The sequence below is a fragment of the Lissotriton vulgaris genome, chromosome 1_1 (genome assembly GCF_964263255.1).
Source record: "Lissotriton vulgaris chromosome 1_1, aLisVul1.2, whole genome shotgun sequence".
NCBI classification, from domain to species: domain Eukaryota; kingdom Metazoa; phylum Chordata; class Amphibia; order Caudata; family Salamandridae; genus Lissotriton; species Lissotriton vulgaris.
This window is the reverse complement of record NC_141685.1, coordinates 882,752,695-882,779,042: the sequence shown is the minus strand read 5'-3', so window position 1 is coordinate 882,779,042 and position 26,348 is coordinate 882,752,695. Positions and strand designations below refer to the sequence as shown.

Below are 26,348 nucleotides of genomic sequence, written 5' to 3'. Positions count from 1 at the left end.
ATGTCTTTAGAAGTAGACTGGTTCGGAGCAGAGACTTTAGGTTTCGGTGCAGATGGAGCTGGTGGGATCGGCACGTGCGGCTTGATCGGTACAGAGCTACTGGAAGGCTTAGTTCCTTTCTTCGGAATCGGGCTTGATGGCAGGGCTTTCGAAGTGGTTTTTCGGTCACGACTGGGCCCCGGAGGCGGAGTGTTTGCTTTGCCTTAAATCTAGTTGCTGTGTGTGGTGCAGGGGCAGTAGTACTCACGCGCTGACCCGATGGTATGGAGTCATACGAGTCGTCTGCCTCTTATACGATTGAGATTGTAATCTTCAGGAACAAGTGGAACCTCAAAGATATCCACCAGTTCCGGAGCTGATCTCTGCATGTCGTGTCGACGGGCCCTCCGATCTCAGATGGTCTTCTTGGATCGAAAGGATGTGCAGGCTGTACAGCTGGATTTGTTGTGTTCTGGCGAGAAGCACAGGTTGTAGACCTTGTGGTGGTCAGTGTGGAAACTTTGCTCCACACACTGGGCATTTCTTGAATGGCGTCCTTTCCATGAGGTGTAAGCCTTACGGCATGGATAGGCCCAACGGCCCGCTTAGACGACCGGAATCTAGTTGATTAAATTGATGATTAGTGGTTATCGAAAGTAGTTCGGTAAAGTTCAATAAGTTTTTGTGCTTCGAAGTACTTGAAAAGTCTAATTCTATCCGGAGCGGAAAAAATTAATCCAAACCCAGTGGCGGAGAAAAAAAAAAAACTAAGGATGGAGCAGATGCCCATGCGCACTATCGTCCAAGGGAGGAGTCACCTCTCATGACTACAAAGACTTCTAAGAAGACAACAACCTGCAATCATCCGAGGCCAACACCAGGTGGCGATCTAATGCAAAGTGTAGTATCTGCAGCTCACATGCCTCGAACATATATAAATATATATTCATCACAGAAGGATGGAGTAGCTTTTACCCTTTGTTAGAAGGTGGTTCTGACACTAGGGGCCGCCTGGATTTTGCTTTCTGAGCACCTAATTGTTGAGCTTTTACTGTGGGGGAGCCTCATAATCAGGGACTCATCCACAGTGAACTCATAATAGAGATTGCATGGAGATTTTACTGGTGTCCGCCTGGCTGGACTAGGCCGCTGTGCAGCAGCTGGAGTGAGAGACACTGTGCTGGTTACATACAGACACTGGTGTACATGCGTGTGCACACGTGTAGGATCTGCGCAGGGGAGATTCCTAGCGTGTGCAGTCCAGGAGCAGCTACAGAGTGAATGGTGTGGCAGGACTTAAGCAGAATTGGGTGGTGGCATGGAATAGGCGTTATACCCTGGGAAGGAACATGCCAGGGAAAGTCTGTTTTACAGTGTTTTCACTTAATTATTCCCCTATTGGGGGGGGGGGGAGAATGTGGGGTCCATGGCTAAAATGACTTCGACAAAGCATACAGATTCCAGACACGCGCACCTAAGTCCATTGTAGAGTAGGTGAAAATAAGTATTCTGCAGAGTCCAAAGTCATATGTACTGCTTTTGGGTCATACAGAACTGTCATTTCTCAGAGCCAGCCATGACCAGAACCAGGCTGAGGGTTGACCTCAGCTGGATTGATTGATAACCTTGCTTCCACAAGCTAGGGCCTCCTCTCCACAAAGATGATGGGTGGGGCTACAGGCTCAGATATCCTTATCTTGTTTGCGCTATATAAAACTCTATAAATAAATTAGCAGCTGTCACTGGGTGCCAGGCACCAGGCTGCACCAAGAAGGAAAGAGTTGGGTTTCAGAGGCCATGTGGCCAGAGACACTGGACGACTCCATTTTGAACAAACACAGAGGCTGAACAAGGAGGGGCAGGGAAGTGGTGTTTCTGTTTAATAGGACCCACAGAGACTTTCTACCAGCCCCCTACTCAAGTACTTGCACAGGAAGAGAAGCTCTCTGGGGTGTGGTCTGTGGAGGGGAAGGTGCTGGCGCCTGGTGCAATGGGCAGTTGGAAGGAGGACACCCCTGCCTGCCCCCCAGGCCCCCAACAGCGCCAGAAGAGCCCAGGACCGGTGCGCAGAAAAAGGCATCTGCACAGGGAGAAGAGAGGCGCATGAGGAGAGCCAGGTGAAAGGCTGGCGCAGGGAGCCAGTGCAGACCACACCCTCTTGGAGACCCGGAGGGTGAAAGAGAATGCTCCCAGTGGCTGGGGGGCACCGCTAGGAGCAAGACATGAAAATGGGGCAGATCGGACCTCCAGGGGCTGAGATATGGCCCCCAGAAGGTGAGCGACCTTTGACTTGTGGCCCCCCTGATTGAGACGCGCGTGCGGCTCCGCTGCCGCCGGTCTAGAAAAGGCCCCCAGGGTGGGTCAGGTCCCGGGGACTGCCCTCCAACGTGGAGAGCCTGCCCAGAGTGGGACCAGGGCCCTGGACAAGGAAGGAGGAGCTAGGGGCCCGGGTGGGACCGGGCCCCCGACCAAAGCGTGGAGCGGCCGGCTATGGGCTCCCCCTGTCGCATACCCTTACTCGGTGGTCCGGGTGGGACCGGGCCGCCCACCGACGCCCCAGAAAGCGGCAGGAGCTTGAAGCGCCCCATGATGCCTTGCAAGGCATGAGGAATTGCTTGTTTTTGGCGGCCCCCAGATGAGGGGTCACCCTTGAGTGTGAAAAGGTGCTGAGGAGCTGCTGGAGCAGCGCAGTCTCGCCCCCAGCACAAAGCTAAGTCCCACCCTAAGTTTCTTGAAGATTTAAGAAGAATAACCCTTCAACTCTCAGCGAAGATTGCATCACCTCCTAGGCTGGAACTTTTGTTCTACAGCTTGGGGTTCATTGAGAAGTGCATCTAAGATTGAAGGGCTGAGTTGGAGATTTCGAGAAGGGCATCCCCTTGAGGTGAAAATTGGCGTAATTGCACTGAAATGCATTTATTAATAGTTATTTCTTTTAGAGGGACTGATGTTCAATGTGAAGTACTAGTGTAAGGTGATGTCACAAGCAAAGTGGATTTAAGTGGCTACACACTCCTGCTAGGGTGTCTGATGGTATTTACAACTTAATCCTGTGATAATCTGTGATGCCTTTAGGGGCTGCAATTGCAATGTATTTTTAATGATATCCAAATGGGCTGAGTACTGTCATTCTAAAGTGTGCGTAAACATGTAGTCTTGCTGCTGCGCTTAGGTGAAGACCCCAGACTGTTAGCCCTTAAGATGTAGAGGGGTATACTTTAGAGTCAGTAGGAGATGCTTGGTCAGGGTCATGTGTCACCAAGGCAGGTGTATCCCCGTTTAATGCTTGTTGAGGTAATGGGAGGGGGACGCCACTTGGTATGGTGCCAGTGCGCAGGGCCCTCGCTCCAGGATAGGTTCAACTAATTGCATTGGGGGCAAGATGATGTGCATACATGGGAGTGGTGGTACTAGACCCCACCCCGTGTGGGAGGGGTGGAAATGTTATGCAATGTCACAAAGTAATTCCAACAGCTTATGTATATTTGTAAATTGGTGTATAGTATTGAGTGGTGTGTTTTTAATAAATGTACTCTTACAAAGAAAAAGTACAGGCTGGACAATCAATTATTTTGTGTTTTTAATGTTGCGCACCTGCAAATGGCGATTACTAGCCCACACCACCTGCCTTGAGTAAGCCTCAGACTGCTCTGCAACGCTACCCTCTGAGAGTCAGGCGCTGCCCTAGGGTGTTTGGTTCCCAGTTAAGGACAAATGGGTCATGTTATTTGTGCAGGCCTCACAGATGCTGCCTCGTTTTCCAACACCCTTACAATTGCTGCGAGGAATATGCTTGTGACAAGCTGCTGGAGTGTGCTTCCTTGCCAGCGGGCAACTTTGGAACTTTGAAAATGAACACAGCGGCCCAGCCATGACGGCGCGCACCACCCCCTGTCATAGGGGGCCACGAGTCGGAGACTCGAGACCCAAGTGGACCAGCAGCAGGGGATTGATGGCTCACCTGCCCCTCAGGGCCCATCCAGGGCACCTAATAGTTAAATTATCGTGGTGGACACACTGCATGGCTCATAAGCCTTTGCAGTTATTCACCTGAAAACAGCCCATTTGAGGGGAGTTAAAACCATAAGGTGGGCGTGTCCACTCCATGAACCTCCAGTCTAGCCTCGGATGAGGGCATTAGCCCAGAAACAAGTCAGGCTTCATTATGCGACACAAGGACTAATCACAGAGGGACGGAGTGTAGCTTTTACCTATGCTGCGAGGAATATGCTTGTGACAAGCTGCTGGAGTGTGCTGCATTGCCAGGCAACTTTGGAGCTGTGGATGGAGTGTAATATATATATATATATATATAATTTCACACGAAGAAAGAGATTACTCTGGCACTCCGCTTGGTAAATCACATTAATTTATTTCACAACTGTGATGGCTATCACAGTTGTGAAATAAATTAATGTGATTTACCAAGCGGAGTGCCAGAGTAATCTATCTTCGTGTGAAATATTTATGCGACCCTGTCCTGGTCTCGACTCGCACTAACTCTGAGATGCTCCCTCTGCGACAGGACAATTGGTGTTGCGAATATTATATATATCTATATTTCTATCTAAAACAAGAATGGATCTGTTCAAATTTGTTCGCAAATTAAAGTTACTTTGCTTATAACAGAGCCCCTAAATCACCCACCACAATGGAAACCACCAGCAATATAGTGGAGCTGAATACTCATGATTTGCATTCAGTGCATAATTTGGAATCATTAAGATCGGAACAATCCAATTCCCAATGCACAGAGGAACCGGTTGGACAAAGTACTGCAGGGATGACAAAATTTAAACGCCGATCCACCTTTACACCAGTGATGATTCATGACAATATAGATGTGTTTCATGAAATGGCTACTAAGGAAATCAAGAAATTACATGTCAAAGTTCTGAAAACCACTCGCCAACAGGTTCGACAGGATAATCAATACACCAACCTGGTCAAGAGAATCCAAGGAGATCAAAATATAATTGTCCGCCAGGCGGACAAAGGCGGCAACGCCGTATTATGGCCTCACATGTTACACCTACAGGAAGCCCTTTCACAATTAAATGATCCTTTGTGGTATCGGCGGTGATAAGATTTGTTATCACAGTCTGAATTTTACTCCTTACTATTGGGATGGCGTAGTACTAGATTATTGAGTATGGAAGAACTGACATTTTTGAAGAATGAGCATCCAATTATGCCAGTTTTCTATCTCATTCCAAAAATCCATAAGAACGCTAGTATTCCGCCTGGCAGGCCGATCTCGGCTTGTGGAGGATTACTGGAAAACACAACCATCTATATAGATTCTTTTTTACAAGACATTGTGAGTGGTTTACCTTCTTTCATCCAAGACTCTGGTGACTTCCGTAGAAAAATCAGTAATATCAACTGGGACCCTGACTGTTGGTTAATAACATTGGATGTCACATCGCTCTATACGAGTATCCATCATCAGGATGGTGTTAGAGCAATCCAATATTTTCTTGAATTTAGACCAGCAGCCATGTCACAGCATAACAAAATGTTAATTGCCATGATTAGTCATTGTTTGAACAATAACTTTATGTTCAATAAGCAGTACTACCAACAGGTCAGAGGAGTGGTCATGGGGGCCTGTTTCTCTCCCAGTTATGCCTGTTTGCATATGGGCTACTGGGAGAGACAGGTCCTCCGTGGTGATTTCAAAGACATTTGCTGCAATAACATTCTGCAGTGGTTGATATATCGATGATATATTTTTAATCTGGCGCGGGTCATTGGAGGTGGCAGAAACATTTGTAAAAAATGTCAGTGTTTAATCTTGAGTTTACTGCCAATATAAGCCGCACAACAGCCTATTTTCTTGATGTAGAAATTTTGATTGTAGATGACCACATTCAAACCAAACTATATAGGAAACCAACGGCCGGCAACACCTTGTTGCATGCCACCAGCCACCACCCACCCCCCACCCCATCTTATACGCAGTATCCCCTACGGGGAGATGCTGAGAATAAGACACATTTGTAGTACAGATCAGGAGTGTGAGTCTGCCCAGCGAGCTAGCCATAGTAGATTTTTGGCCAAAGGCTAGAATGTGGTTCAGACTATGGGCCGCCCAGATTTTGCTTTTTGAGCACCCCAATTGTTGAGCTTTTACTGTGGGAGAGCCTCATAATCTGAGACTCCCCCATAGTGAATTCATAATGGAGATTGCATGAAGATTTTACTGGTGTACCCCTGGCCTGACTAGACCGCTGCGCAGCAGCTGGAGAATGGGACACCGTCCTGGTTACATGCAGACACGGGTGTACATGCGTGAGCACACGTGTAGGGGCTGCGCAGGGAAGATTCCTAGCATGCGCAGTCCAGGAGCAGCTACAGAGTGAATGGTGTGACAGGACCAATGCAGAATTGAGTGGTGACATGGAATAGGCTTTATACCCTGGGAAGGGACATGCCAGGGAAATTCAGTGTGTTTTACTGTGTTTTCACTTCATTATTCCCTATTGGGTGGGGGGGGGGGGGGGGGGGGGGGGGGGGGGATGTGGGGCCCATGGCTAAAATGACTTCCACAAAGCATACAGATTCCAGACACGCACTATAGTCCAGTGTAGGGGATGTGAAAATTAGTATTCTGCAGAGTCCAAAGTCATATTTGTACTGCTTTTGGGTTGTCCAGAAAGTAAAACGCTACTTACCAGTATGCATCTGTTCTTGGCATGTAGAGCTGCAGAGTTACACACTGCATAGATGGCCACCGAGTGTTGGGCCCGGATGTTTGCAGCTTGTTTTGTTGTAGAAAAGTCTTTGGAAGTCACGGGATAGGAGACTCCGCCTTTGGATGATACTGCACATGGGCATCGGCTCCATCCCCAGATTGTTTTTCGCCATTAGGGAAGTGATTGAGCTGTACAAGATGTAGTGAGGTCCATGTGATTTGTATCAAAGATAATATACTGGAACAGATACAGGTAGCCTGGGAGGCAGGTGGTTGCAACTCTGCAGCTCTACATGCCAAGAACAGATGCATACTGGTAAGTAGCATTTTCCGTTTAGGTATAGGAGCTGCAGATTACACACCGCGCATAGATTGTATAGCAGTACCCACACCTAGCAGCAACCACCAGTATCTCTTGCAGTAGTTTGAAACAGAGTTTAGTACAGCCTGGTACACAGTGGCTTGTTGTTTAGTTTGCACAATGTTTTGTGAATGTGTGGTGTAGACCATGTAGCTACTTTGCATTTATCATCTAGGGGAATGTTCCCTAAGAATGCCATTGAAGCCCCTATTTTCCTTGTAGAATGGGCTTTGAGGAATTGTTAACTTAAGTTTGGCTTTCTGGTAACATTTGTATGCATTTAACAATCCACGTAGCTATCCCAGAGTTTGATATAGGGTTGCCTTTATCTGGTGGTGAAAAAGACAAAAAGTTGTTTAGTTTTACGAAAAGCTTGTGTCCTTTCGATGTAGTACAGTAATGCTCTTTTGACGTCTAAGGTGTGTAGAGCTCTTTCTGCGACTGTCTGCGCGAAAAAACAACAGCTCAGATTGATTTAGATGAACTGGTGAAATGACTTTTGGAAGGAATGTAGGATTAGTGCATATAACCACTTCATGATGCATTTGCAAAAAGGGTTCTTGAAGTAAATGCTGTAGTTCACTGACTGAGAAGTAATAGCTACTAAGAAAGCTACGTTCAAAGTTAGGAATTGCTATTCACATTTATGTAATGGTTTAAAGGGAGGTCCCATTAACCGTGTGAGAATAATGTTTAAGTTCCATCCCGGAGAAGGTGGCGTTCTGAGAGGGATTATTCTTTTGAGTCCTTCCATGAAAGCTTTTATAGCAGGTACTCTAAACAGAGAGATGTTGTCTATTTTGTAAATATGCTGCAATGGCAGCAAGGTGTAGTCTGATAGACATGTAAGCTAAATTACACTTTTGAAGGTGTAATAGGTATCCTATGATGTGTTGAATAGACACATCTAAAGGATTTGTGGTGTTTTGACAGTATATTACAAATAGTTTCCACTTAGCAGCATAACATGCTCTAGTAGTTGGACGTCTGGCTTCTTTAATAACGTTGATGAACATTAACCAAGGAGCATCTACTGTACAGGTATAATTAAAGCAACAATTTATGCCATTAATCAAAAATCAGCAAAATGAAAGTATTCAAAAGCAAGCTCTCCTCTTCCTTTAGTCAATTCTTTAATATTTTCATTTGATGATATCCACTGTATTGCTGTTCATTGCATTTTCACAAACAACTGTTGCATATTCTATACAATTTCCACAGCTACAGCCTACGCGCTTCGTCCCTTCAGGGACACCAGGGCTTGGAATGTAATTATTCTTTCTCCAGTCCAAAATACTGGTGTATTAACTAATTGCCTTGTGACTATTATTCAGTGACCATGACACGATCATATGGACGGCGGGAATTATCGCAGTGGCTGTCAGGAAGGAACAATGCTTCTATAATAACGGGTAGAGGATAGAGTGAGTTTTCAGACCATTGAAACAGGTCTTCTTTGATAGGTCTGAGTTGGGGGATGTCTGCAGAATGGCATCCCCTTGAGGTGAAGAGGTGTAATTGCACTGAAATGGTTATTAATGGTTGTTTCATTTAGAGGGACTGATGTTCAATGTCTAGTATTGGTGTAAGGTGATTTCATAAGCTAAATGGCTAGACTCTTGCTAGGGTGTCTGACAGTATTTACAACTTAATCCTGTGATCTGTGATGCCTTTAGGGACTGTAACTGCAATGCATTTTTAATGATATACAAATGTGCTGAGTACTGTCATTCTAAAGTGTGCGTAAACATGTATTCTTGCTGCGGCACTTAGGTGAATACCCCAGACTATTAGCCCTTAAGATGTAGGAGGTGCATACTGTATAGTCAGGAGGAGATGCTCCATCAGGGTCATGTGTCACCAAGGCAGGTGTAATACAGAATACTAACTATTTTCCTCATCGACCTACGTACTTTTATCCATTGACTTAGTTCATGCACCTTTTATTAATTTCATATACTAATAAACATTTGACCTGGTGCAGAGTCTCCTGAATTTTCCGGGACTCATACACTGGCAGGAGCATCTCCTTTCCAAGAGTTACTCAGCTATGCACAGATACTGTATGAATGATGGAGTGGTGAGTGTGGTTATGTGTCTATTATATTCTTTCAGGGGAGTTTGTAGGAAAATATTCTCTTAGGTAATATTGTTTATTGTAAGATAAATGTTTTCTGATGTTTTGTAAATGACAGATTGTAAAATCAATTATATTGATTTGCAGATCAAATTGGAAAATTATGCTTCTTTAAAAAAAATGAATTTGACATAAGTTATAAAAATGATATGAAAAATGAATATAAAAAAATGAAATATTTAAAAGTAATGAGAATTATATTGTCAGTACTGCTTTAATGTTATTAGTATATGAAATTAATGTAAGACACATAAACAAGTCAATGGATAAAAGTACATAGATCGATGAGGGAAATTGTATTGTGTGTTTTGTTCATACCCCTCTTTTTCCTGACCGAGAATTATTGCAGAGAGGGTCCCCTTAATTTAGCTCTACCAAGGCAGGTGTAGCCGGTTTAATGCTTGAGGAAATTGGGGTGGGGTCGCCACTGGGATGGTGCCAGTGCGCAGGGCCCTCGCTCCAGGTTTAGACCAATTTACTGCATTGGGGCAAGATGTGCATACATGGGAGTGGTGGTACTAAACCCCACCCCCCTGCGGGAGCAGTGGAGATGTTATGCAATGTCACAAAGTAATTCCATCAGCTTATGTATATTTGTAAATTAATGTATAGTATTGAGTGGTGTGTGTTTAATAAATGTACTCTAACTTTTATAAAGCAAAGTACAGACAGGACAATCTATTGTGTTTTTTGCGCAAATGGCGATTACTAGCCCACACCACCTCCCTTGAGTAAGCCTCAGACTGCTCTGCAACGCTACCCTCTGAGAGTCAGGTGCGGCCCTAGGGGGTTTAGTTCCCAGTGAAGAACAAATGTGTCATGTTATTTGTGCAGGCCTCACAGATGCTGCCTCGTTTTCCAACATAGGCCCATTGCACAGTATAACCATTCTCTTTGCTTAAACATAGGCAATATAGCTGGTACCACTGTAACTGATCAGATCTTTAAAAAGTTTGCAGAATACAGAAAACAGTTTGCAGAGTACATAAAACTACTATGTGCATATTGTAATCATTACTAGACAAGCAAAATAATGCGCCACTCCATCGGTACATAGATTAAAAGGTTCCTATTAGGCAGGGGACACTAATAAAGTATATACACAGGGTTGCGCCAATCGCTCAAAAATAAATGTCTAGATACGTAATAAAAAAAAACATTGGATAAAAGGCCTGCTCCAAAGTGTCACTGAATTATTAAAACTAGATTACCCCTATTCCGGTATATTCGGAACACCTAGGACACGTGATAGTCAATGATCGATTTGTGTCTTGTACAGCGGGAGCAATGTTGTTTTGTGCCCCATTGACTTTGCATTAACCAAATTGATATCCTGAGGTGGCAGTGGGGCGTAATATATGTAAATGTCTGTAAATAGCTGGATACAACTGAGTCTATACTATGTAGCATACACCATCCACCTTGATGCAGTCCATACTCAGTATAAAACAGATACCCTCGGGTCTTGCCAGTGCTATACAAAAGGTGTTTAATTAAATAAGGGAGTGGAGCCTTCGTGCCTAGCAGTCTAACTAGTGTATAGGAGTAATCTAAACAAAACAATGTCACTATTTGATAGGTACCCTACTGTCAGCAGCTGGAATTTGCGGAATGTAGCTCAGAAGTCATGATTGCAGTCAGAATTGGCATTTAACATTCGTTAAATACAAAGTAGCACCAGCATAAACAGTATAAATATCCAGCTATTTTCTGGTCCTATGTGGCAAACCAGAATACCCTTTGAGGTAGTACATCGCATCAGCCTCTTAGGTGGGGTGAACATACCATTCAGCAAGCTCTAAGGTGGTTACCCTGCAGCTATCAAGGAGAACAGCAGCAGAATCTAACATCTAACATAGAAAAGATCATTAAACTCAAGGCCAGAGACGGTACTGCATGTGTGGTGTGAGGTACCAGAGTAATTGAGCTCAGACTGAAGTGCAGACTTACTTCCTTGCTAGATATCCTCTGCACCAGGCCTGGAAGGCGATGATCACATCTGTGATTTTCAGGTCCCGCTCCTCCTCCAAGTGAGCCAGGACTCCAGCACGGAAAAACACTTTGCTCTGTCCAATTCGGTAAAGGTTAGAGTCCAGCTCCAGAGCTTTGACCTACAGAAAGAAGAAAGTACTCAAACCATGTGATGACTGAGCACCTTCACTATTGACATTCTTTCGATCTGGAGGACAAATGTTTAGCAGAGACTTTCAATTCTGTTCAAGTCCAAGAAACTGCCTTATTGCAGGAGCAAGCATGTAAACTTCATCCTGGAGATCTACAGCTCAGGTTATGCTAGGTTAACTTTATTTAAGAATATTTATATTACGGGTAATTCTCCCTACAAGGTTCTTAACACTAAGAGAAAGCTATTCGGATACATCAGACTATGAATCAGTTGAATTAGCAGTTCATTACCCATCTGCTTTTTGCATAGTTTTAGTCACGAGGCATGTGCCTGTAGAGATAACAGGAACATGTTGCATGTAGGATGCACGCCACAGCACATTTCTTCAGCATCAATTGATGGGTTCGTAGAAGGAGCAGATTCAGGTACTGTATGTTTACAGGGGGCATGCTGCAAAATTTGGACTTCGACTACTGGTCTACGCATATAAATTTTACTACGTAGACAGGCTTTGAACAGAATGTGCTTGCCAACTGAAAGCCAATGCAACTCACAAAGGTCAAGATACAGCTCCATTTTTAGGTCTCTCCTACGCAGCGCGCAAGCGTTGCATTGGAGTGACCTTTTGTGATTGCAAAGCGCTGATCATACCATTCTGCCAAGATAGCAGGGCAGTTTAATTGATATAGGGAACTCAGGGCAGACCCATCTGCCGTTTGGCACACAGCCCAGGGACATAAAGCCCCCCAGGTACAATATATACACATCTCAGAAATCCCGCATCGCCAGTACACCAATGAGATGACATGGAGCCAAAACCCTTCTGGTTACAATACACAAATCAAGAATGTACTTTGGACACTTTCAATAGGTGAATCAGGACAGCATTTGCAGTGAAAAGAGATCAAGGTTCAACAGTGTGGTAAAGGAATCTGAGCAAAGTTGAATATCTATTTCAAGGTGAGTTAGGAAGCAAAGGTCCACAGGAATACTGGGTCGCCTTTTGCAGTGTCTGCACGCAAGACAAAAACCCACTCATATGTACAACCTGAAGAGGGGTGGTGGGGTTTACTCTCACCTAATTAAATGCACCTCTTTCAGCACTTCTAGGATTGGAAAGGTGCAGGTCACAAGTACTGAATGGGGGGGGGGGGGGACGGGGGACTAACCTAGTTAGGCAGTATGCAGGTGGCATCCCGGCACACAACATCATGGGAACTGCAATCCTATAAAGTGGCATCAGAAGCCACGACTTTACAGGAAGTGGCATCACAAGAAATTACATCAGATCTAAAGCCCTCAAATATATGTTTAGCAGGTCTTTGTGTACGTTTGAGCGCATGGAGGATAATCGAACACTGAGCTGTGGAAGATTGTATGTGTCTACACCTCGTAATACCACAGTTTTATTTAACATATCCGGTACATTAATTTTGAAACTTTTAAAAGTTTATTGTACATTCAATATGAGTGCTCGACACCCAGCATTGAGATGCGTAGGGCTATACAAGAAAACAGTTGTACCTAAATTGAACGCCTCCTCAGGTAGAGTAAGCTCTAAATAAATGCAATGTGCTTTGTGTAAATACTAGGAAAGACCAACACATCTGACTCTTACAGTGCATGAATATCTCCTAAACAGGGACTGAACAGAGTGAAAAGCTACTCTTAAGTATGTGTGAAATGCTAACAAGATGTGACCCTTTGTTTCCCCTCTGCTTCATTTGCATCGGGTGAGTGGCTCTTGACTAGTCCCAGCCAAGAGACCTGGATTCCTCAAATTCAGCTTTTGTTATGGCCCAGGAGTCTGAAACAAGAAAGCTCCTTTCCCCACCTCCAAGTTGTTGCAGATGGAATGCAACCAACCTGCAGGCGCTGCTTAAAGGGTCCCAGTGTTTGGAAGTTACACGGGGACCAGTTCAGCACACTATTCAGAAGGGCCCCAAATTCTTGGCAGTGTGACATCGTTCACCCTGTGAATAGTGTGCGGCACCGCCCACCCGTGTGGACTCCAGACACGTGCCCTGGAAAGTTGTCTGATCAAGGCTGCATCAGTAATGCCCTTCAGCCACTATGGCCAGCAGTGTCTGGTTAAGCTACCCCAGTTGCTGGCAAACCCGCCACTATGTTGGCTCAACAAGGAAAATTTAATTGTATTTGGATGCAAGGAGGCTCAGAGTGTGTGACGCCAGTTTGCTTTACAGCTCTGGACTGCTCTGTGGAGCAACGACTTTGGAGTAAAATTTAATATGCTTTCAGACTCCTGAAATTTAAATAACCTTACAATCCTGCGTGCTCTGTAGCTCGAGTAACAAGTTCACCTTGAAAGCCCAAATGAAGGCAGAAAACTTACAAAATTAACAAGCATTGGCATTGCCAATAGGTCTTACCTTTGGGACCTTTTAAGTGTTTAGCCATGCAATAGTTGATGTTGCACCAAGGATATTGTGTGCATAACTAAATACTTCTAATGTCCCAAAGACTAGACCTATTGGTTATGCAAATGCTTGTTTCATTAGATAAACAGCCCAATTTTGCATTTACTGCAGCTGAATGCTCCTTTTTGGGAAATATCAAGCTAGATGGAACTGCCTTTGTTCTACCTGGACTAAATTAAGACATTCATTACCATTATTCTCTGTGTGAAACGATAACAGATCCTTCATAGCACTGTCAAGTGAAAGCAGCATGCTTTAGTTATATCCACGTTTGTCCAGAGAAAAACATCGGCATCTACTGAAATGCAAAGTCTCAGCACCACTACAGGTCACGTGGAATGCCCCTCAACGACACAGGCCAAATTATATTAGTACAAGAAATTGGTTGGCACAAGGTTAACATGACCTACATTTTAGAGATAGACTTGTTGTGGATGCATGCAGACTTTAAGCTAGTCTACCAGATGAGCCTTGTGTTTAGAGCATTTGTGTCACCTGCATACTTGTAAAAATCAGGTTAGCAATTGCTTAATACCACTGCTTAAAGGCTTACAAATAAATTGAGTAACTGCAACAATGTTAAAACCTGCGAAACTCATGCATACTGGCTTAGGTAAAAAAAAAAAATTACAAAGATATTGGAAAACACTGGGCTCTTGTCAAAAAGGATTCTACACTTCCAGGGCTATAAACTTTAAAGGCAGTCTCCACTTAAACTTCTTCCTAAAATGAAGAGTTTGGGAATGGTGTGGAGGAAGGGAAGTAATCAAAATGTATATCCAGCATGCTGTGACATTAATTACATTACTTCACATGTGCTAGTCAACAAAGCCTTACATGTGCTAGTCAACAAAGCCAAGGTTGATACCTCACACTTACCATGAGACCGCAGGCCTGCTTTCCATCCATGAAACCTTTGGGAATTGCACTTGGAGTAAGGATCTCATACCTGGAAAAGAGTAACAAGAGAATATTAAAGAGGAACATATTCAACAACCAGCAGACAGATGTCAGGCTATGAAAAGTGAAAGAAAACCAAGAACTACAACTGGCCTATGCAAGCAGTCAAACAGCTGTTGAATCCAGTTAAAATTTGGAAGGGAGGGGAAGAAAAGCATGCACTACAAAAACATGCCCACCGAGCAGCAGAAGGACCGCAAGATGGAATTAGTATCAATGGAAACAAGGCACTAAAAAGACATTTGAGCATTGCAGACATGGATGAGAAGGTCCAAGCACTCAACCAAGGGACACTGGAACGGAGCATTGAAGATGGCAAGAATTTGATCATGAAGGGGTAATGGACATTCACATCCAACGCGGAGCGACCTCATGCAATAGATATGTATGCGAGATGCCAGGGCAAAAAGAAAAGGCATGGTGGTAATTACATTAAAATAACCAGCAGAGGCATGATGTAATAGAAGAGAAGGCAGGTCAGAAGGAAAGTCAAGAGCACATAAATTCCTTACCTCTGCCTGAACTCCTGGAACACCACTCTGTTTGGGAAGCCCTGTCTGCATATACGGATGCCCTCCAGGACTCCATTACAGCGTAACTGGTCCAACACCAGGTGAGCATCCAGTTTACCAGCCTACGAAGAGGGAGCAACATGAGCAGGCAGCAGGACTATTGCATCCAACCCCCACCCTAAAGGACACGAGACTGAGTGAATAAAACTACGTTGAAAAAAATGGGAGAAATATGGTGGCACAAACCAGAGTTAAATTCTTGAGGAGAGGGGTTCGCGAAACTGTTTATTCTCAAACCCTTCCTTCCCAAAATCTTGAGCTATATTTAGGCACTTGCCTTCTTCTCGTGGTTGGGGATGATGCAACGCACAAAGTTGGGGTTTGTGTTCCTCAAAGTGGCCATCAGCTTGGAGAGCTGCTCCTTGTACAACTGACCCACAGTCCGGAACATTCCCTTTCTGGTTTTGAAGACACCAGGAGAGGTAGAGTCTCCCATACCAGCGACTTGATCCAAGCCCACAATGCGATCAACTGAAAAAGGGAAGCAAGATAATTAGGCAACATCGGCTTAAGGTGCCACATCTAAGCAGGCACAAGGCTGCTTGGGCTCAGTGTGGTAAGCATTCAAATTGTGAAGAAACAAGAAGCTATGTGCCCTAGGATGTGGCCGTGCCTAGGACTGAAACCATCTTAGAACAGCAAAACGTTTGACTGTTAAACAAGCAGATGTGGGTGTAATTACAGTTCGTGGCATACACAGCAGGCAACAGTTCCTCCCAGATAAGCATTCTTAAAACAGTGACAGCATACTTACCTGTGGTCCTACAACTAGCATGGCTGAAGCAATACAAAACTATGGGTCTGGTTATTTAGGTGCACCACCACCCGCAATGTAAACTAGTTTACAGCTTGGAGCGGTTCTTGAGGGTTAGCAAAGTATAGCAAGATGCTGCAAGTCACATTGTTGCAATTAATTCAGAAGGGTTTGGGCAAAATCCAATGGGCAGACAGTCTTCAAAGCACAAACAATACAGGGCACAACTGTATTGTTGCACCCACATGCCTTCAACACAAAAGGGCCAATCGCCCACACTTGCACTTTGTTTCCTACATGATGTGCACTCCTTATACCCTACGGTGGAGTTCTAGGTTTTTAATGGACACAAAGCATTATTCCATCTAAAAGCTGCTTGATGAGACCAGGGCAATCTACACATTAATGGCCTGCAGCCAGTAGGAACCTTTACAGCACTATATAGCATTCATATTCAGAAACCAGGGGCAGAATGACTAAAATGCCTTTAAGCACACATCCGCAAATGTGAAAACCAACATCTTAATTATGAAGATATTTTAACAAATGAGCCATTTGAAGTCCACAGATGCACAGCACTTTGATTACACCAGGTAGAAAGGTTTACAGCGTCATTTCCAAACTTGTGAACAGAAGTTGTTCACCCACCAAATGACACTGCCTTCAGACTACACCCGCCCCCACCCCCTGATTCTAACAAACAGTGTGCAAACACAGTTTTCACTGCACGTGAACATTGAAGCATTATGTACAAAGTGTCAGAAACATAACCAGTCCGTGATAATCACACCATGCTGCGATACCTGCACTCGAGGGCCAGGGGTCTCAGCAGATGAAGGAAGACACAGGAGGCCCAGAGGGGCCCAGATCTGAGAAGGTGAATCAAAGGAACGAATGAGCAGGCAAAAATCAGGACTGAAGGGAGGGTCTCAGAAGAGCTCAATATTTAACATGGGCGGACTGAGGGACAGAGAAAGAAAAACTAAGATAGGCTTATGAAGCCCAGTATCTTTATCTGAACTAAAACAGCCTCAGTATAAACCCCTTCACTCATGGGGCAGCAGACTGGCCACACAAATAGCATAACACCAAGATTCACTACCAAGATTGCTGGGTTACTGGCACAATGGTAGGCTGGCACAATGGTAGAGATTAGTGGTGAGAAATTGGGGCCAACAGAGCAACATGGAGAACACTGTACGTACCATCCTTCCAAAGATCAGACACAAATTTATCAGCAGACTGGTGGAGCAGGGTGGCGACGTTATCGTTCAAAGGATCCATGTTCTTCAGCAGCCATTCATCAGCCTTGTAATCAACCTGTAAAGAAAGGCAGGTTACAAAGAAACCCTAACAAAAGTCAATATGCCTTTGGTCACTCACCAAGAGACATACCCATTCACATGATCTCAAAGACATGCCGGTGGTCTCGCAGTTAACACCAACCTAAGAAGAGATCACGAGCAGGGGTGACAGTCACCGCAATGACAGACCAACCAGTTTGCCAGGAGGTGAGAGTGTGTGGTCACCTAACAAACAGAATCAATGAGAGACCAAGAAGTGTACAAGAATTTTCCCTATGGAAAAACCCCAGACATTACCAAGAATACAAGGCAAGCCACCTAGAAGAGACCCCACCAGAACCTGCCAAGAAGTATTCAAGGCCACATAGCAACAACTGGGTCAGCCAGAGATGACCAAGCAGCCCACTGGTTCCTTCAAAGACTAGAGAAAAGAGCCTACTAAATGACACCGCTAGGACGGCTAGCAACAGAAGCTGAATGCTGATGAACAGGATTTTTTGATGTCACAAACCAGCTGCACATCAGGTCAAACAATTTCAGAGACAGGGGGAAGTGAGATTGTCTGCAGACATACAAGGTCAAAACCCCAATGATCGACTGTAGGCCAATATACTCAAAGATGAGAAAAACTTGGTCACTTACGAGTATGGGGGGTGCAGGAGCGAAGCTACATAGTCTGTACTGTCGTAACTGATGAGCTCGCTAGTGTAAAGGGGCTTTCCAAAATGGGGAGCCAAGCAGATTACAAGACTGGCAAGGCACCCAGGAGCCAATAGGCTTGCAACATGCATTCTGTTCCCCAAGTGAATGATCCTTAAAATTAGGAGAATGACAGGGTGAGCCAGCCTTGCCAATCCATTTGAATCTCCACAAGTAGGCGTCTTAACCCAATGCCATACTCTGAAGCATCAATTTCTTTTTTTGTATAGTAACATTTTAAAATTACATCTCCTGTAATGCACGCTGAATAGGTTTTGGCAAGGTTATTTGCCAGTGTTGAAACACCTTAGTCTATAGTTAAGTGGATTAACCAGACATTAAGCATCAGATTACACTGCATTTTACCAGATCAAAAGTATATGTACATTTTGCCATTTCAAGACTTACCATTTCCCATTAAAGGGCCCACTTTTTCAATTTTCCAATTGATAACCATTCTTTTTTGGTCACCCACAGCATGGACCTGTTCGCAATTTACACAGGCTATCCAGTCAACAGGGAACATCGGTTGACTAGACTACTGTAACCTTTGCAGATTGTTTACGTTCCTATTTTTGCACTTCAATTAAAAACTGCCTGTTAATTAAATATGGTGATTTGGAACGGCTATTCAAATATTTTAAACTGTTTGCTGCCCATCTGAATTTACATCCTGGCACAGAGAGTGACAGGCTTAGGCCAAAACTCTTTTTTAATTAACATATATAATGCGCATGGCTACCCTGAGGCATCCCAGCTTTAGTGGCAGTTAAGGCTGAAAAGAGAAAGCTAGCAGTTACAATTCTGGAATAGCCATGTTTTAAGACCCTTCCGGGAAGAGAGGTGGGCAGTTTCATGTCAGAGTGAGAGGGAGTTCCAAAGTCCAGCTACGTTATAAGAAAAGGAGCGGCCTCCACTAGGACTGCCTTTTGTGACCATTTTGCCTCTTAGAAATACAATATCAACTAACTAAAAATATATATCTATATCAGGTTGAGTTAACAAAACATAGAAAAGACAACAGGCAAAATGCACAATTTAGGGGAAGAGAATGGTCAGGGGAAGGTTAGGTTTAACTTCTATTTCACAGACTGTCAAAATCAATCCTTCCCTTCCCCTCCCCTCCGTGCCCATTTATCAGACAAAAACTGCTTTAGTCTTCCTGCATCAACACGTAGAATCCTCAGTCTGTCTCACCTTGCCAGCATAATGGAAGACACAGAAGTCTGCCTTCTCCTTCAGCTGCTTGGGCTTCTGAAACTTGGGATGGCTACCTTGTTCCTGAACCACCTTCTCCACAAAGCTCTTGTCTGTGGCTTTCGGAAACCAGCACTCTTCATCCAACAGAGCCAAGATGCCAGGAGGGCCAGCCTTGGGGGGGTGGGGGGGAGAAACGATGCAGGTCAAAAAATAGAACAGGGTAGCAGAGAAAAATCAGATGACTAACTTGGTATTGACTGAAGTTCAGCCTGAAGGAGTGGCAAGAGTTCATTAAAAACAATGGAGACGGGGCATGGCAGTCACCTTTGGGAATCCAAGTCCCAAGTCTGTAGGACACATGAGAAACCAAGCTGAGGTACTATGAATCAATTCTTCCCTCATTTGTGATTGCTACTAGTCTGAGAAGTTACTTGCAACCTAGTCTCCAGGACTTGGGACAAATTATATTTATAAGTACTGTGCAGGGTTTTGAAAGTTTGAAGCCCAGAATGAGGACATGTGTTAAATCATGAAATGGGGTACTTGGCCTGTATAGGCGCAGGAGGATCAAATACTGAATTAGTTTAAAGAAGTTGAACTTTATGGTATTCATTTTGCTCAAGAGTGAAAAAATGTACTTTGCAGCCAATGAGGAAATTGCGGTCACCACAAGACATAAGACCTTCAAACTAGACTTCCATTGCTGTGTGATCAAGCAATAAGTTGGAAGAGGACATGACTGCAAACAAAGGAGAGAAGAGACTGAAGAGAAAAACCACCCAAGCTTCAAGAGGACAACTACATGAAGTCACTGGGTGGCCAGACCTGGTAGGGAGAGCTCACCAACGAGAAATGGATATTCCAGAGTGAGTAAAGGCTTGGCTGAAGTTAAGGCTTTAAGAGAAACATGCACAGGTCGGAAGGGATTACAGTCTCTTGGTAAAACGAAATACAAATGACTCACAGGTTTCTCAATTAGTTCAATGCAGGGCTGCAGGTCGAGGCCGAAGTCAATGAAGTTCCACTCAATGCCCTCACGCTGATACTCCTCCTGCTCCAGGATGAACATGGTGTGATTGAAGAGCTGCTGCAGCTTCTCATTTGTATAGTTGATGCAGAGCTGCTCAAATGAGTTCAGCTGCCAGGGAGAGAAAGCAGATTAGGCCTGCATACCGGTGCGCTCTGCAGACTTCGTGAAATTACACTAGAGTGCAGGGATGTTTAAATACAGACACCACTTACCTCAAAGATCTCAAAGCCTGCAATATCAAGGATACCAATGAAAGAAGCCCCTTGTCTTTTGGTTTTGTCTAGCGCCTTGTTGATACGCATCACCAGCCAGCGGAAGAGGCGTTCATAGGTGGCTTTAGCAAGTGCTTCTATTGCAAAATCAGCCTGAGTGAAAGAAAAAACAGTCAGACTAATCGACCCAGTAATGCATCCCTTGAATACTCATTACAAGAAATTAACTCAGCAGACTATACAGTACTATCACATCTCCAGCTTCTAACCAATCTCCCCCATACACCCAAAACTGCAGAACCAGATGTCCCTTGTCCCCATGTCCATTACCTGCTCCTTAGTTTGGGCTTTCTGCACATAGTCTCTTCCAACTTTGATACGCGGCATGAGAATGCCACGAGTAAAATCGTTTACATTGATCCCCAGAAGATGGGACACCTTTTGGGCAGCTGTAATCAAGGAAAAAAGAAAGTGAATACACTAAAGCTTCAATGAACAAAAAAAGAATGTGCACCGAGTCAGCTTGATTCAAACTGGGGCTGGCAGCATGAGTGGAGATTAAAACTAATATTGATAAGGGGATGTTGGGAGACTATTATAGCTGACAGATCGGATCCCTATATTCAAACCCTCTCCTGGGCAACCCAGTGGTGTAATTCCTCAAATGTAACTACAAACCTCCACCTTGTTATCTTTTATAGTTACATGCTTTAATATATACCACCCCCAGCAACCTATCAGAATGCCTGGAGAACGAAGATGCAATCCGACATTACCTGTGTTGTCAGGCATGGAGGCCTGGTCTGTGTTTCGTTCCTTTTTGAAGACAATATTTCCAAGCTGCAAGACTCCAGACACCACCTTCAACATGCCTGGCAGACGGAAGAAAAGGCAAATGGTTAGTGATAAAACCAGATAACCAGAAATCTAGGGATCCTCAAACACAGCAATGTATTTTATTTATTTAAAGTGTTATGGCATAGACTGGGACTAGGAAGCAGCACCAAAGAAAACCCCTCAGCACAAAAGGAAAAAAAACACCATTCCTAGGACAAAGGATAAAGGTAGCTCCTCAATAGGTTAGGGAATTCAAGAAGCACCTCTGCATGCAAAGGCAAACAGTAGCATTTCAAGTTAAAGCCAAAACGTTTTTAATACTAAGCTATGGACAAACTTTCCCAGGTGCTCCGCACTGGTAAGGGTGATTTACATGAACTGCAAAATATGATTTCTATTGTGAAATTAAATTGCATACAGAGGGTATGTCCTAGCAATACAGATGACAAACCGGCATGGTTTGCCCATGAAGACTTGTTAAGTGCTGCCTTCTTACCGAGCTGCTCATCCTCTGGAATACTCATGATGCGCATGGCCTCCATGGTCTCCTGGAAAAGTTCCTTGTCAGTCTGGCCAGGGATGGTCACATGCCCATTGGAAAGGAAACGGTACTTATTGTAATCTTCCAAAAGCAGGTCGGCTACACAGGTAGAGAAAAGAGTGAGACTTGGTTAGACTGGTTAAGAACAAAAGTCTGAGAAAACTAAATGTTTATGCCTTTAGTAACAAATTAAAGTGAGAGGAGTTGGAGGCAGCTGACTGGAACAAACTTAAATGCAGCTCCCCTTCAGGAGAAAAGCTTCTTTGAACGACATTTGTAGGCCTATTATATGAAAAGTGTGCTTTTAGTTCACTCTATAATCCATGTCCTAAAATCAATATTTCATTGCACTTCCTTCTCCTTGGGTGCCTTGACCGTGCAGGTCACCTAAGGGTCCTGATCAGTCATCTCAACCATGCAAGATAATGTGGCAGTTAACCCGATTCACTTGCTTAACCGCTCCAATGTAAATGCAGACCACAGAAGACTCCAATAGCACCTCTAGGACAAGGTCACTCAAAGCAGGAAACTACAATCCCACTGTGCACATCCCACTTACTCTTTAGATGCTCTCCGGCACCAGACATCATATAGTAGAAAACATGAAAGGTGCGCTCGTCCTTGGCCTGGCGAATGGCACGAGACTTCTCCAGCAGATCTGTACAACAAGTTAAGAATAGCACATACTATGAAGTAAAAATCATGACAGGGTTGAGTATCTGTTCTATTCCTTCTCTTCCAAAGGCTACTGAAGCATGAGTAAGGAAATTGAGCCACTTTACATTCCATCTCTCGCTTTCTACTGGTCTAAGGAGGGGAAATTGAGCTAACAGGACAGACAAGATAACCACCCCCTCCCCCCACCCCATAATCACTTCAAACCAAACTTTATGGGGTGTGGGAGGAGTAACATGACAGTTTGTTCCAGCACTACTACACCTGGTAGCTTCAATCAGGAAGGTAGAGTTTCTACAGTGGGCATCACTATATTGACATGGCTAGTGAATACTAGATTCCTACACAATTAAATGAGGCCTAACTTCACCACAAAATATTGGTTTTCCCCAAAAAGATTGCCAAGCCAAATACAAAATGGCTATTTACACGGAGTAGTTTTGCAGCTTTTCTGGATTCACATGCTGGGAATCCTTCCGCCATTTAACCATTGGGTTCGGAATGGTTCTTGGTCTTTCGTAGTCTTTTTCCTGCATCTTCGTGTGGGCAGGTTCTAATCCTCTGCCTTTTTGTGCTACATCCCTCCTGTGAGACAAGCTCAGGAAACCCTTTGAGGGAATTAACGATTGTTTTCCAGCAAAAAAAAATTCCGGAGTCACTGTGCCTGGATTATATAGCAGCATGTGATAGGGCACATGGAGCATGGGTCGGATACGCTAACCCATACGTCCTGGTCAAAGAGGTTAAGTCCCTACTTTAGTATTTTAGGTTCCAATACACTGCAGCAGTAAACTTCTAAAAACCTCAGGGGAGGCGCTTAGAGGTAGAGGCCGATAGGAGTTTCCAGTCCAGGTTCAGCAGTCATTGGTCAGCTGTGCAATTGCAGGGAAAAGGATCCTGGTAGCTTGCTGTGTCACCTGTAACTTTAAAATGAGGTCATCCTTATGACCTTTGTAGTTCACTTCTTTGATTTCGGTATAAGAGGGAAAGCAGGTCCTGTCTTTTAGCCTCTTAGGTCGCTGGTTCATTCCTCTTCTGATGTTCCAAGAGTGTTCTGAAGTGGATATCTGTATGTGCCACATTTAGGTCTAGCACATGCTAGTGGGTGAGAATGGCCTCTGGGAAAGCCCCAACCAATGGGGTTAAGCTTTTTCAGGGCCAACTCTACCAACTTTTCAAGAATGCCAAAGACTTTGGCCACACTAAACTTTAGATTTAAGGGCTGGGTGCATGTGGAGATTGTACTATGGCAAGCCTAGTGTCCTCCCCATATAACACAAAGATCTAGTTTCATGCAGTAACTGCCCACAGCTACCTCAGAGAACAGTCAGGCAGGATATGACATCCAATCAGTACTAGACAATTTTGGCAAAGAGGATCCTCCCAGTCTCACCTGCATATGCTCTCTTGTTCAGATCGGTCATCTCGGTCCATTAAGGTCAGTATTGTTTGCATCTGCAAGCAGTTATACCCCTCCACGGGAGAGCCATGAGGCAACAGGTGGAAGGCACTGAAAGGCTTAAAAGCTTTAGGCTGGAAAAAATGTAACTGTTCTAAATTATCTTTTCTGTAATAGACAAGTGTCGAATTTACCACTAAATTAGTTCACCTATTTCCGTAGATGTTTCACAGATGGAGATATAATTTATTGAACTTAACATGGTGTCCCAATTCTCTTATGGAGCAGTTAATCCTGCTAAAGTGAAAAAAGCCTTTGGGACTTTTCACTGTAAGGATAGGTTTCACATTTTCATGTCAAACTCTAAAATACCAAACACCCCACACTTTTGGGCAAGAAGGCCGATGTTTAATGGGAGGGTTTTAGGTCTTTCAAAAGGGGTTAGTTTGACAGTAACAATTTGCAATTTTAAACCTGTACAGCCAAGCTACTGATGGCAGGCATACAGTTGTGTTTGCATGGTCACTGAAGTGGTGTCTGCATGGTCACTGCAGTGGGTGTCAGTGCTGCAGCTGGCGGGTGACACTTAACTTACAGGCCCAGGGTACACTGCAGGTACTATGTTAGTGACTTCTAGGTAAGTTAAAAGCCAATTTGACTATACATATTTGGTAGAAAGCTCTAACTGCAGAATGACGCTGGGGAAATATTCAAAAGATGAGCAGATAGGCTGGAAAATCCTCAGCAGTAACGATGCGTACCAGAAGATGGCACCAGCAGTGCTACATCAAAGTGAGTCAGAAGTGACGTGTGGGCCTATATTGGCGCCACACCTATGTACTGACATCAGTTTCTTTCTGGAAAACAGACATCCAACACCAAAATCTACTCTGATGGTCACCATTGTCACTGTTGTCAGATATTGATAAACTTAGAATTATCTCCTTACGTTGTTCATGTTCATGACACTGCCATTTGAGAATTAAGCAGAATTCATGGTTTTTAAGTGTATGTAATTGTAAACTCATTATGTATTTTGATATGTTTCATGTTTTTCAGACTCTAAGGTTCTTTCGACCTTTGTCTTTTGCACCTACAGGAATGAATATATATATATATATATATATATATATATATATATATATATATATATATATATATATATATATATATATATATATATATAAATAATACTATCAGACCAATTGAGTAGGTCTCATCAGTACTTGTCCATATCACCTTCCTTAGGCTCTCATAGTACTCTATCAGTACATTCACTGAAGATTCGGGTTATGTTGTGTCACATGTCGAACCCAAGTGTCAACATCAGTTTTCAACTATGTAAATAGTGTATACTGACTTGGTCTATTCCTTGGTTGTTTTTTGTTCCTTGGTGACAGTACATATTTTTTGTATTATACTTTTTAGGTCCCCTGGTCTTGTGGGTTTTAACTGCCTGGAAGAGGTCCTGTGTAAGGTGGCCGTGTGCCGCCGAAACGCGCGTCGACCAGAGTGCGGGATCTCATACTCAGTTTTGAGACCAGATAGTTGGCAGGGGGCTCCCTGCTAATTAGTACCCAGATTCCTTTTTCAGACATAGTGTGTGTATGTAATGTTAGTATGAATGGGCTAATATGTTGTGACTGCTTGTATGTTATCAGGGACACATGTATTGGTATTAATTGTTTCTCACGATTAGTTACTGTTAATGGAAAAAAAATTCCCTTTTTTGTATGACCTATGAAATGATTTATGATGTTAATACTGTGATTGTATGTTTCTTATGAATTCTAACTTAAAGGAAAAATATAAATTTGAAAGCAATGCTAAAAACAAAAATTAAACACTTTATATATTTTGAAGAAAATAAAGTTTGTTGTGTATGTCGCCTTCAACATAAATGATGTATACTTGCAATGAATAATTGTGGCCAATGAGGGAACATTTTTCTCTAGGTGTATGACAATGGGTGCTGCAGTGGACTTGACATTTTAAGTTAGAAGCCCTCTGTACCCTTTTGTATACACCAAGGACTCATCTGCAAGTTAAATCTGCATATCAGGAGAATACTAATTGCACCATGTTGAAAGAGGGAGAACACCATCACTGGTTAACAGGGTCAGTGTTAAAGCCAGCAAAAATAGGGTTTAGCACGGGGGGGGGGGGAAGGGAGACCCTGGAGAAAGGGCAAATTTCAAACAGAACTACTTTATAACGAACAAAGCACCCACAACTTTAGTCTAACGTACATGCAGGCATATATATACACAATTCTTGTGTCTCTCATTTAACTACCTCTGTCAAGTGTTTACTACTCAGCCTTAAAACAGCACTGCAAAAACAGCAGCAATATTCAGAAATATAGTTCTAACTTAGGTCCTGACTTTAACAGCTTCACGGACAGAAAGTAGTGTATCCATTTTAACTG

The 26,348-nt window shown here is 43.7% G+C and overlaps 1 protein-coding gene across 2 annotated transcripts in view; it reads right to left on the bottom strand.

Annotated features, from left to right (window-relative positions):
* Positions 1–26,348, bottom strand: part of MYH9 (myosin heavy chain 9) — a 250,168-nt gene that overhangs the window by 108,790 nt on the left and 115,030 nt on the right. For both annotated transcript variants that reach the window (XM_086958556.1, XM_086958561.1), the window contains exons 8-19: positions 22,406–22,504; positions 21,802–21,945; positions 21,245–21,340; positions 20,799–20,917; positions 20,469–20,621; positions 20,191–20,364; positions 19,224–19,397; positions 17,229–17,343; positions 15,547–15,740; positions 15,210–15,331; positions 14,617–14,686; positions 11,125–11,285 (exon numbers count right to left, since the gene is read on the bottom strand). In XM_086958556.1, coding sequence (XP_086814682.1) covers positions 11,125–11,285; positions 14,617–14,686; positions 15,210–15,331; positions 15,547–15,740; positions 17,229–17,343; positions 19,224–19,397; positions 20,191–20,364; positions 20,469–20,621; positions 20,799–20,917; positions 21,245–21,340; positions 21,802–21,945; positions 22,406–22,504 — 1,621 coding nt within the window. The remainder of the gene's footprint in view (positions 1–11,124; positions 11,286–14,616; positions 14,687–15,209; positions 15,332–15,546; positions 15,741–17,228; positions 17,344–19,223; positions 19,398–20,190; positions 20,365–20,468; positions 20,622–20,798; positions 20,918–21,244; positions 21,341–21,801; positions 21,946–22,405; positions 22,505–26,348) is intronic.